We start from the raw sequence: 14,088 nt of genomic DNA on the forward strand, positions 1-14,088 counted from the left end.
AATTTTATGGAACTAATGAAGACATTCTGCCACAAATGTTTAAAAGTCTTTATGACGAATGGAAAGATTTGCTTCCAAAAACTGATCAGGATGATATTCCTGGAATTATTCAATTAAACTTCTTTATTGAATTTTCTATTCCCTGGATTTGGAAATTTATCCCCAAAACAGGATATAATGATCTCAAATTATTTTGTTTAAAACGAGAATCTTATTCTCGCTTTTGGGACGCAATGATGCGACAAGATAAAGAAACAAATGAGTTAAAGTGTATTTACACAATTAATTTAATTCAAGACAAAATTGATAGTATGATCATCTTCAATGCGGAAGAATCTGGCGAATTGGAAGAATACCAGCTACCTGAAGAATTATTTCAGGCAAAAAATAAAACTGAAGCTGAAATTCTCAGTTATTATGCTAAATTGCGAGAAAAAGGCTTTAGCTCAAAGACAAATGCAAGAGGATAATAAATCCCGGACAAGCGATGTATCAATGACAAAATCAACGAAGATCCAATAGCAAGAATAAATTTGAACTTCTTCAAGATGCTCAAGAAATGGAAGCGGAAAACAAGTCCAATTATTAATAGAAGAAGAAATAATCAATAAAAGGGCCAAAGATGCCAAATCAAAAGACAAAGGGAAAATAGTGGAATAAAAACCACTCAGAAGACACGCATGCAATGACGCATGATAGCATGGACAATAATAAGCAACATGGGCAATAATGGGCACTAATAACAGTTCCCGCACTAATTTTGCAATAGTTTTTAAACACTAATAAAGTGTTTTGTAATAGTTGTGAATAGTTTTTATTTTGCCTATATAAACGGGCAAATGTTTTAGTTAGAGGCGAGCTTCTCCTACCCCTCTCTCTTAGCTCTCTCTCTCTCCCCCTTGTAAATCTTCTTTCTTAATTAATAAAATCTCGTCAACTGTTCGTCTTCTATTCTGAGCACAATCTAAGTTTGTAAGTTTTCTTGTTTTTATTTTTCTTGTTTTAAATTTATTTTACTCTAAGGATGAGCCTAATAGGCTAAATCCTTTGTTGAATTATGACGACACTTGATTAAGTTATATATTAAACCATGGATGTGTTATTATTTTAAGATGGTTTTATTACCTATCAACATAAAATAAGAAGGTTTAGTGAGGGTACACATTTTGTTAAAACTGAATTGATAACTGCGGAAGGAGAGACACCGTTTTGCCGTTATGCCGTGGATAGGCGCTAGGCGTTTTTGTCATCTCCGTACGCTTACAGTTCCCGATTAAACAATTTCGTGGTAATATCCCAATCACTTATAATGAGCACTTGGGTGTGCGTCCTCGTTCTTATACTATGTTGGTACCGTAAAAGATCCTTAAACTTGGTATCGAGCCATGGAAGTATATATAATTTATGATAGTTAAGTCATAATTCAACGATGTCTCATCTTATGAGTTTACGCGTACTTAATACGGGTAAGTCTCTGAAAAAAGAGAATATCCTCGAATTTAGAGTTGCTAAACAAATGAAGAGGTTGAATATCCTCGAAATTTAGAGTTGCTAAACAAATGGACAATTCCGATAAGAAGTTAGCAAAACTATTTATTAAACTTGGTATCGAGCATATATATATATATATATATATATATATATATATATATATATATATATATATATATATATATATATATATATATATATATATATATATATATATATATATATATATATATATATATATATATATATATATATATCTCTATATATATGCACATGTACATGGAATAATATACAACAACAATACTCACTTTCTCTTATATTGTTTTCCCTCTTTATATTTTAATCTCTTATCAAAGTAGAATCATAATACATTATCAACACGATTCTCTATTCAAGATCGATTACACATTTGGGAGAATCATCAAATTTTGTGAAAATCATGTCAAATCTTGCAAAACTTGAATTTGCGGCACTTGAAATTTCGGGAAAGAATTATTTACCTTGGGTGTTAGATGCTGAAATACACCTAGAAGCAAAAGGGCTTGGTGAGACGATAAAAGATGGAAATAAAACAACATGTCAAGATAAGGCTAATGCTATGATATTTCTTCACCGTCACCTCCATGAAGGTCTTAAAAACGAATATTTGACTATTAAAGACCCACAAATCCTTTGGAGCAATCTAAAGAAAAGGTATGATCACCAGAAAACTGTCATATTGCCAAACACTTGCTATGACTGGATGCATTTGAGATTGCAAGATTTCAAATCTGTTAGTGAATATAATTCAGTCATGTTCAAAATTACTTCTCAATTGAAGTTATGTGGCGAGAAAGTCACAGATATGGATATGTTAGAAAAAACATACTCTACTTTTCATGCTAATAATGTTGTCTTGCAGACACAATATCGTGAAAAGGGATTTAAGAAATATTCTGAATTAATATCTTGTTTGTTGGTGGCTGAGCAAAATAATGAGCTTTTGTTGAAAAATCATGAATCACGTCCTACTGGTTCTACCCCATTGCCAGAAGCAAATATTATGTCCTATAATGAAAAGGGGAATTATAGAGACCATGCCAGCAGCAGTGGTCAAGGCCGTGGCCGTGGACAATGGCGCGACCGTGAACGTGGACGTAGATTTGGTGGTCGTAATGGAGGTCGTGGAGGTTATTTCAAAAAGACACATTCCCACCTGCAATGGAACCGAAAAGATAATACGGGTGAGAAAGATAAAAGCGAAACTGTGACCAATATATGTTATCGTTGTGGTGCAAAAGGTCATTGGTCACGCGTTTGTCGAACACCCAAACACCTTGTTGATCTTTATCTTCAATCAGTAAAGCAGAAAAGAAAGAATACCGAAACAAATATGGTGATTGAAGATGGCAAAGGTGACTTTGATTCAGGCGATACAACTCACCTAGAAGTGGATAATTTCTTCCCGACCCCTGAATGGAATTAAACTTTGGATAATAATTATGAACTTTTAAGACTCTATCAAATTATCTGTATTAATTCGTGTTAGGACGTTTAATGCTTATTTTATCATTTATATGGTGTGTTTAGAATTTAAAGGGACCTATGTATATTTTATATGGATTATTCAATATGGTATTTTTATTTAAATCTATATTTATATAACACCCCCATTTATTTAGGAGCCTTTAGCAAGACATTCCCAATTAAATAGGACTGTTACCATCTCGGTTTCCCGAGGTAGTGAATAACAAAGTACAACAAACTAAAGTACTTTAAATAAAATTTAGCGATTACATGTTTATTACAACTTAACCAAACTAAAACTTAATATAAAATTAAATACAATTCGCATCGGAAATAAATAAAGTGATTAATAAAACTAAATGGTCTAGACTTCTAGGTAGACTGGCCGAATCCCCACGCATCCCCTTAAGCTCCCAAGTCAGCTAACTCAAGTATCTGTCAAATCCGCTCCCCATTATAGTTCATCACAGGTGTTCACGAATACACGCTCAACCACGAGGTTGAGTAGGATAAAATACATTATAATAATAAAGCAATAGTTCAATCTCGCTACTGTCCACATCTCATATCTCAACATCAACTGTCCACGTTATCCACCAGAGACTAAGCCTGGGGCCTTCCAATTAATCACACACGTTATCCACCAGAGACTAAGCCTGGGGCCTTCCAATTAATCACACATGTTATCCACCAGAGACTAAGCCTGGGGCCTTCCAATTAATCACACACGTTATCTACCAGAGACTAAGCTTGGGGCCTTCCAATTCTCATAAACCATTCCACAATATAATCGCATAAAATATGCACAACTCCAACTCCAACAACTAACAATATTAATCACTCAATTAACTTAATTAAATAAGCAGTCATAAACCAATCATCCTTCCAATAACATTCACGTATTAAACACGGAAACATATATAGTTGAGTAGATTATCCTATCTGGCAAGAATATCCAATTTAGCACTCTTCAATAAAAACTGTCACCTAGCAAATATAATATTTATAATTACTACTAAACTAATTACATAAATAATCAAACTAATTATAAAACTAATTATATAATTAAACCCATTATATTTATCAATTATACTAAATTCCCATTATTTATATCTTTGCGTAGTTAATTGTGTAAACCTCGACTGTAAAACAACCCAAACTAATTGATTTTATTAATTATAAATTAATTATACAACTAATATGGAGTTATTATATTAAATTCCCGATTTCCCAAAACCCGTGTCAACACCCAAATAAACCCGTTTCCAAAACCCGTCTAACAACAACAACAATAAAAAAAACGTGTAAAATCTTACGTGTAAAAGAAATCCCTACAATACTCACCCCCACACACCAACTCCACGACAACACCCAAACACACTACATACGACATAACCCCCAAAACCGCATAAATTCTCTCATACACAACAACCACCCAGTTCACCGCCAGTCCCCACCGTGACCCCCCTCTGCCCACAACCCAGCCATGGTCGTACCCCCAGCAACAACCACCCCACATGGCTGCCAAAGCGAGCCCTACCAGCTAACCCTAACACTATACAAACCCGACGCAACTTATACAAACTCGCGGTTTAAACCACTATTCACGACCACCACCACCACTACAGACCACCACCACTGATCAAGGGAACCACCACCAAAATATGGCCACCATACCTCGCCCTAGCTGCCACCCACGACTCAACAAATAACAAACACCAACAACAACATATATAACCCGCCCTTACCACGACCACCTTGCAGCAACCATGAGCCACCACCACCTGCCGCACCACCCCACACTGAACACCAGGCCAGGTCAAGGTCTAGGTTGAGCACGGAGGTCCCAACACCCATCAGTTACATGGTTTCAATCAACGACTCCCCTATTTCGCCTTTTTCGGCCAACTATCGCACTAAGCGCCACCCTTGACCACCCACAACCACCCAAGACGGTCAAACCTTCACCCAGATGCCAACCCTAGTCTCGGTCAGGTCTGGGTCACTCGAAACAAGGCTGAAAACCCATATAACCCATGATACAAACACACCCAACCACTAACAAAAACCCTAATAACAAACCCCTTCCCGCCGGTCAACGGTGGTCAATGGTGGGTCCGGCCACACCCTGCTGGTCCATGGTCAAGGTCACGGTCTTGGGTCAGTCAACGGTTGTCTATTTAACGAGTTATATTAGTCTTAAGACGAGTATGTTATGAGACGATTAGAAAATTACCTTGTGACGATCTCCTAGCTAGTTCTTCCTCCTCTTTTCTCTTATGTGAATTATTTCTTCCTTCTCTTTTCTCTTATGTGAATTATTTGTATGTTTTATTGATGAATAAGGTATATTTATATAGGTAGGTCATAGGGTATAAGGAACAATTAGGGACTATATAATTATCATATTACTACTATTATTAGAAAATACAATTATTATTGTAATTACTATTATTATCACTATTATAAAAGATAGAATTACTAGTACTATTATTACCATATTACATACCTATTACTTGGCCCAATTCGTCTTCCCGACTCGTCCATTATTTTATTATTAACTACCGTCTTATTTGCAATTATAATATTAATATCTTTTAATTAATTATTCAAATTATATAAATTATTCCTATAAATACTTATCAAATTACGGGATATTACAGTCTCCCCCCCTTAAAATGAACTTCGTCCCGATGTTCACCCACACATACTATAACAACATCTATAAGCATCCACTCAACTGAGCACATTCCAACTTGTGGTAACGCAATTATCCAATTAATATTATCAACTACACCAACTTTTTAAAAGCGTCACAACAATAACTCAAAAACATTTGAAGTATCCCATTCTACCCCCCTAAGAATTAACTTCGTCCTCGAAGTTCGAGATATCAAACAACAGAAATAACAACCCATTTATCGTAACCTCGCAAGACATGTAATACACATTGTAACATAAGACAACCACTATCTTTAAGATAACATTGATTGATGGATAAATGTATAACAACAATCTTTGAATTACTTTTTATTACTTGTGCGTTTATTTATTACTAACGAAGTCTAACTTAAACATGCTTGCAGTTAATGTAAATACATAGGCTTAGGGCAACACATTCCGCATATCACTAGACATGTTATTCTACTTCACATAGTTTACAACATTAAAATATCAATGTGAAAAGAGATAAGAAAATACAGAGAGTTAAAAATTCATGAGAGAAAGAATCAAGGCTAAAGCTCATAGGATAAATTTATAATAAATTTTACAAATTACTTGGTCGAAACAGAAATTTTACAGCAACTTGTCAGAATCTTAGGTCAAATTGTAAAAATCACAATAAATTTTGGAAATATTATCTTGCAACGTGGCTTATCAATTTAGAAACATATACGAATATTTTAAATAGTGGAGTTGGAATCATGCCTAAACAATAAGTAAGTTTTAAATGGCAAATTTTACAAAAACATGGAACGAAAACGTAACTGTATAGGAATATTCTGACCATTGTTCACTAAAATATTTATTACTCCTAAACTGTATATTATTTAATTATGAAACCAGTGGCATATGAAATCTAACTCATAAGGCTAACACACATAAAAATTTCGTGCTAGGATATTAATCAAGCAATAAATGGCAGCCAAAGTAATTAAGGGTAAAATTTCGAGAAATCAGTCAAATCACATTCTTCACAATTCCACGTATTTTCCGTAGTACTTCACATGTTAATCGTAATTACACCTCCCAAATACATTCCAACATACTTTTCTCATAACCACATGAATATACCAATGCTTAAAATCATAACACATTCCTATCTCCGTAAAAGCAAGGTTACGTCCCCGTAACCGCATTCAGCAATGAAAACAATAATAAAGCAAACAAGGACTCTTAGGACAAAATAAACGATATTCATTTTAAATTACCCCACGCTGTAATATCTCTCAAGGTAACCAGTTCAAAACTGAGAGAGCCATGGTACGAATTAAGGCTAGCTTCTTAACCGCACTAACAGGGGCTCCTAACAATTTCCACCTGGGGTTCATTTTATTAGACACATCCTACATTCATTGTTGTTCATTGGTTTAGGCCTAAGGATTGTTTTGCTCTGATACCACTTTGTAACACCCCCATTTATTTAGGAGCCTTTAGCAAGACATTCCCAATTAAATAGGACTGTTACCATCTCGGTTTCCCGAGGTAGTGAATAACAAAGTACAACAAACCAAAGTACTTTAAATAAAATTTAGCGATTACATGTTTATTACAACTTAACCAAACGAAAACTTAATATAAAATTAAATACAACTCGCAGCGGAAATAAATAAAGTGATTAATAAAGCTAAATGGTCTAGACTTCTAGGTAGACTGACCGAATCCTCACGCATCCCCTTAAGCTCCCAAGTCAGCTAACTCAAGTACCTGTCAAATCTGCTCCCCATTATGGTTCATCACAGGTGTTCACGAATACACGGTCAACCACGAGGTTGAGTAGGATAAAATACATTATAATAATAAAGCAACAGTTCAATCTCGCTACTGTCCACATCCCATATCTCAACATCAACTATCCATGTTATCCACCAGAGACTAAGCCTGGGGCCTTCCAATTAATCACACACGTTATCCACCAGAGACTAAGTCTGGGGCCTTCCAATTAATCACACACGTTATCCACCAGAGACTAAGCCTGGGGCCTTCCAATTAATCACACACGTTATCCACCAGAGACTAAGCCCGGGGCCTTCCAATTCTCATAAACCATTCCACAATATAATCGCATAAAATATGCACAACTCCAACAATTAACAATATTAATGACTCAATTAACTTAATTAAATAAGCAATCATAAACCAATCATCCTTCCAATAACATTCACGTATTAAACACGGAAACAGATATAGTTGAGTAGATTATCCTACCTGGCAAGAATATCCAATTTAGCACTCTTCAATAAAAACCGTCACCTAGCAATTATAATATTTATAATTACTACTAAACTAATTACATAAATAATCAAACTAATTATAAAACTAATTATACAATTAAACCCATTATATTTATCAATTATACTCAATTCCCATTTTTTATATCTTTACGTAGTTAATTGTGTAAAACCCGACTGTAAAACAACCAAAACTAATTGATTTTATTAATTATAAATTAATTATACAACTAATATGGAGTTATTATATTAAATTCCCGATTTCCCAAAACCCGTGTCAACACCCAAATAAACCCGTTTCCAAAACCCGTCTAACAACAACAACAATAAAAAAATGTATACAATCTCACGTGTAAAAGAAATCCCTACAATACTCACCCCACACACCAACTCCACGACAACACCCAAACACACTACATATGACACAACCCCCCAAACTGCATAAATTCTCTCATACACGACAACCACCAAATTCACCGCCTGTCCCCACCGTGAGCCTCCTCTGCCCACAACCCAACCACGGTTGTACCATCAGCAACAACCACCCCACATGGCTGCCATAGCGAGCCCTACCAGCTAATCCTAACACTATACAAACCCAACGCAACTTATACAAACTCGCGGTTTAAACCACTATTCACGACAAACACCACCACTACAGACCACCACCACTGATCACCGGCAACACCACCAAAATATGGTCACCATACCTCTCCCTAGCTGCCACCCACGACTCAACAAATAACAAACACCAACAACAACATATATAACCCGCCCTTACCACGACCACCTTGCAGCAACCATGAGCCACCACCACCTGCCGCACCACCTCACACTGAACACCAGGTTAGTTCAAGGTCTAGGTTGAGCACGGAGGTCCCAACACCCATCAATTACATGGTTTCAATCAACAACCAACGACTCCTTTTATTCGCGTTCTCCGACCAACTACCGCACAAAGCGCCCGATCAGCTCTGGGTCACTCGAAACAAGGCTCAAAAACCCATATGACCCATGATACAAACACACCCAACCACCAACGAAAACCCTAATAACAAACCCCTTCCCGCCGGTCAACGGTGGTCAATAGTGGGTCCGGTCACACCCTGCTGGTCCATGGTCAAGGTCATGGTCTCGGTTCAGTAAACGGTTGTCTATTGAACGAGTTATATTAGTCTTAAGACGAGTATGTTATGAGACGATTAGAAAATTACCTTGTGACGATCTCCTAGCTAGTTCTTCCTTCTCTTTTCTCTTATGTGAATTATTTCTTCTTTCTCTTTTCTCTTATGTGAATTATTTGTGTGTTTTATTGATGAATAAGGTCTATTTATATAGGTAGGTCATAGGTTCTAAGGAACAATTAGGAACTATATAATTATCATATTACTACTATTATTAGAAAATACAATTATTATTGTAATTACTATTATTATCACTATTATAAAAGATAGAATTACTAGTACTATTATTACTATATTACATGCCTATTACTGGGCCCAATTCGTCTTTTCGACTCGTTCGTTATTTTATTATTAACTGCCGTCTTATTTGTAATTATAATATAAATGTCTTTTAATTAATTATTCAAATTATATAAATTATTCTTATAAATACTTATCAAATTACGGGGTATTACAATTTATCATTATTATTATATTTATGTTTGTTTTAGTGACTCATATTTTATTTTCTTGAAGAAAATGAATACCCCACGAATTCGAATGGGAATAAATGATGAAGAACTATGTAACTCTGACAGTGCAACTACTCACACAACACTTAAGAATATGAAATATTTTTCTCATTTGACGATGAAAAAGAATAGTGTGAGTACTATATCGGGTAGTACAAACATTATTGAAGGCTCCGGAAGAGCAAGTATATTATTACCTTGGGGAACTAAAGTTGAAGTTGTTGATGCATTATATTCTCCTAAGTCTCAAAGAAACTTGTTAAGCTTTAAAGATATTCGCCGAAATGGATATCATATTGAGACAATAAGTGAAGGGAATAATGAATTCCTTCAAATCACGAGTATAACCCAAGGCACGAAACACGTACTAAAAAAGTTGCCTACATTCTCTATTGGCTTGTACTACACGAAAATTAATACGATTGAAGTCAATGCTATTTTAAACCAGAAGTTTAGCGATAACTCTATAATTTATCACGACCGGTTAGGCCACCCCGGTTCAACAATGATGCGAAGGATAGTGCAAAACTCATGTGGACTGACAGGCTAGTCGTGTACCTACCAAAATAAACCAACTGGCACTAACTAATATAGCTAGGGAAGTCGGGTCGATCTCCACAGGGAGGCAATATATCTGTTAAAGGTCCGCTTATTTAAGTCACTAAATGGGCGGTTGAAGTTGGTTTACTAAACTAATGAAGGTTTGAAAGAAAGAGCAATAAGGAAAGAGAAATACAGGACAAAAAATGTAGCAAAGATGATCAATAAAGAGGGAACATGTCAGGATTTCGGTTCACCATGATAGTCTAGTGACTCAACTGCAAATAGCCTAGATAATTTACTGTAAGACGGATATGGGAAAGGTCCTTCCGGTCCACTTTCTATCCTAGATTTCCGCTAACTTAACTTCCGTCCTCGTCAGGGTAGTCTACTGTTCATAGCAGGTCTATTTAGTCCAATCTTCCGATCCAGGAATAAATTTAACCAGATTAAAAGGTAACTTAGAAGCGTGCACTCAACTAAGTCGATATTATAATTATATTGCCATGGGTACAGATTCTCACAAAAAAATCATCTAGCCTATTCGCTACATCGTCACAATCCTACCATGGATTCCCTAATCCCAACATGAATGAATTTAGCTACTCATATCGTTAATGTTGTCAATAATAACAATGATGAATGAACTAATAAGAAACATGATGAAATAACAATAATCATGCATAAATGAAATTAGGGCAGATATTAACGATAAGAGAAACAAAGGATTAAAGCAATAAATACGAGATTAAGATTAAAAGGAGAAGAAAGATTACAATCACAAGAATTCCGGCGTAAAGAACAACCCAAATCCGAGTAAAGAAATCCAAAAGAAAAGTTACAGTAGAAAGTTTAAGGAGAGATTAAGAGAGTAAGAGTGGCGTTCTAAGATGAATAAAACGTAGTAGAGTAATTAACAGCGTACTTAATAACCTAATTATGAAGGCTTAAATCGAAAAACAAAGTCCATAAACGAAATAAGGCAACACGGGTTAATTAAGCCCGTGAAAACTCAAAACCTCTCGATCGAGCAGTATTAAACCACTCGATCAAGGACTTCAGCAGAAAATCCTCTCGATCGAGCAATATTTCCACTCGATCGAGGAAACCCCTAAAACAGCAATTCGATCGAGACCACTCGATCGACCAAAAGTCTTCTCGATCGAGTGTTCTTTCTCCAAAATCAGCTTCAAAATCGTCGCCGACTGCTTCGTTGACCATTCCTTCACGGATCCCAATGCAGTAACTCGCTCTAACATTCTCGTCTCCTCAAAATGCATGCAAAACATGACGAAAAGAGTACGGTTTCACCACTTTCAGGTTCATTTCTGCAAAACAGACAAAACAAACCATAGTAGCCAATTCGGGGCATATTGCAATACAAAAAAGTATAAAAGTGCATAGAAATACGTGAAAAATAAGGCTAAAAAGACTATATAAAATGCACGTATCAATCTCCCCAAACCGAACCTTTACTCGTCCTCGAGTAAACTAAATGCAAACTAATGGAACGGAAACGAAAACTCAGAGCTAGCTATAACTTGTCTACTTGGACCAATTTAATGCAACAGAAATCAACAGTTACAGCTAGAGTAGTCAATACGCAAACGAGTTATAAGATGTCCAGCAATAAAGCTGACCTATCGACCTTGCAAGACCAACAAAATCGGACTCTCACGTGGTCACTGTAAGACCCCCATACTCCAAGTGCCTTACCAGGACCACTCAGGTATAAAGATGCTACCATCTCGGTTGCCCGAGGCAATGATAATCATAAGACAATAACGAAACAGTATTTAAATAGTATAAGTTTAGTGAATAAGATACAATCCAAAACCAAATACCAAAATACGGTTACATGTTCTCAAAACCAACTGTCTACTCTACTAAATGAAATGTTTAATAAACTACTCAGGCTACAACGGAAGACTCTATCATCTGAAAGTGGCACATCCCAGCTATCCCATGTAACTCGACTCATACCTTGCTCAACAACTGCTCACCATCCCCCGAATGGATCACCACAGTTTTTAAAACAATAAACGGGGTCAGTACTAATCACACAATTTATATAATCCAACAACACAACAAACAACACAACTCAATCATCACAGATATACTCCGAACTACATTCCCAACTCCACAATACTGACTACACACTAAAGTGTGTAGCCCTGCCAGAGTGCCCATCGCAACAGGTCACTCCACGCCGCCAGTGGGGGACCGCAGCCGTTCCCACCTAATCCTCGCTCATCTCCGTTAAGCGATAAACCCAAATTCCTTAATGTGCACATCCCTTTTGTGGCGGGGTCCACAGAAGGCGAATAATGGGTGTGAAGCCACTCCCGCAAGTGACTCCACTCAGCCAGGGACGCGCCCCGAAGAACACGGACAGATACAAACAATCACAACTACTAAACAGCAATCAACACCAACAACCGTCACAATACTCGTATGATAACAATCAACAATAACAAATCACCACCACATATTATGGGACTAATACCGAGTAGGGAAACCCTACCTGGAAAGCAACACAGTCAGACGATCTCAACAGCTATTATCAAAAGGCCTCTTCTACAAATCCTCCTCCTAACATACAATCATACAATTACTACCAATCAAGAAACACAACAAAACCCCCAAATCCCCAAATTAGGGTTTAACTAACTTTAACGAAATACCATAAAAACAGTACGTAGATCTTACCCTCGACACAAGGATTACAAAGGTATAAAGAAAGACGAATTCCGACCTTCCAAGCTCCGGGATTTGCCAACAATGCGATTGATGCGAAGAACGTAGATTGTTTTCTCTTTTTAAAGTAATTAGGTTTGTAAAGTGTATTAAGAAAGTGACGGAGGAGTTTATATATTAAATCGCATTATTAACAAAACCCGACAAATCAGCCCCTCCGTAAACCGGCTACTCGATCGAGTAGCTGACATACGTGATCGAGTGCCGCCTACTCGATCGAGTACCCAACAGGTCAGAAACTTTTTTAAATCGCAAAACACCCTTACTGGACAGAGTAAGGCCCACTCGATAGAGTACCCAGAGGCTCATAAAACCGTAGTATTACAGTCTTCCCTCCTTAAAAAGAACTTTGTCCCCGAAGTTCAAACCACAACAAAACAAAGACACGCACTACTACACTCCCGACTCAACAACCGAAACAAAACTCAACATAAAACATGTTACTAACCCAAACTCAACCCGACTCAACCAAAACAAACATACCGACACAAAATGAAAAAGGTATAAAAGCTCTTAAAAACTCTTCGCGATCATCTCCTACCCCCTAAAAGAAACAAGGTTACGTCCCCGTAACCATACATACCTGATCAAAAAGGAAAGGGTAATGCTCTCTCGTAGCCTCCTTTGCCTCCCATGTAGCTTCCTCAGTCTTGTGGTTAGACTAAAGGATCTTAAGCAAAAGTGTCTCACCACTCCTATCTTCCTAACCTTCCGGTCAAGAATCATCTTAGGCACCTCAAGGTATGACAAAGACTCATCTAGCTCTAAGCTCTCTGCCTCTAACACATGTGACAGATCACTCACATACTTCCGCAGCTGAGATACATGAAACACATTATGCACCCTCTCTGACGCAGCTGGCAACGCCAAACAATATGCAACCTCTCCAACCCGCTCTAAGATATCATAAGGCCCTATGAACTCCTGACTCAGCTTGCCTTTCTTCCCAAATCTCATAACCCCACGCATAGGAGACACTTTCAGAAGAACCTTATCCCCAACCTGAAACTCTATATCCCGGCGATGTAGATCTGCATAACTCTTTTGCCTATCCTGAGCCGCTCTCATCCTTTCCCTGATCATCTTAATCTGCTCAACCATCTCATGTACCATCTCTGGTCCTATAACCACTGCCTCAGCACTGTT

General features: G+C 37.0%; 1 protein-coding gene across 1 annotated transcript; it reads left to right on the forward strand.

The window, feature by feature from the left end:
• Positions 1-1,930: 1,930 nt before the first annotated feature.
• On the forward strand, positions 1,931-2,956 carry LOC141629230 (uncharacterized). Its single transcript, XM_074442263.1, has one exon. It carries the CDS (start codon positions 1,931-1,933, stop codon positions 2,954-2,956), a length of 1,026 nt encoding a protein of 341 aa, XP_074298364.1.
• Positions 2,957-14,088: the final 11,132 nt, after the last annotated feature.

Source organism: Silene latifolia, chromosome Y (genome assembly GCF_048544455.1).
Source record: "Silene latifolia isolate original U9 population chromosome Y, ASM4854445v1, whole genome shotgun sequence".
Lineage (NCBI taxonomy): Eukaryota > Viridiplantae > Streptophyta > Magnoliopsida > Caryophyllales > Caryophyllaceae > Silene > Silene latifolia.

What these genes read in the sequence shown, in the direction of transcription:
- LOC141629230 (XM_074442263.1), top strand. Translation starts at nt 1,931, where the DNA reads ATGTCAAATCTTGCAAAACTTGAATTTGCGGCACTTGAAATTTCGGGA.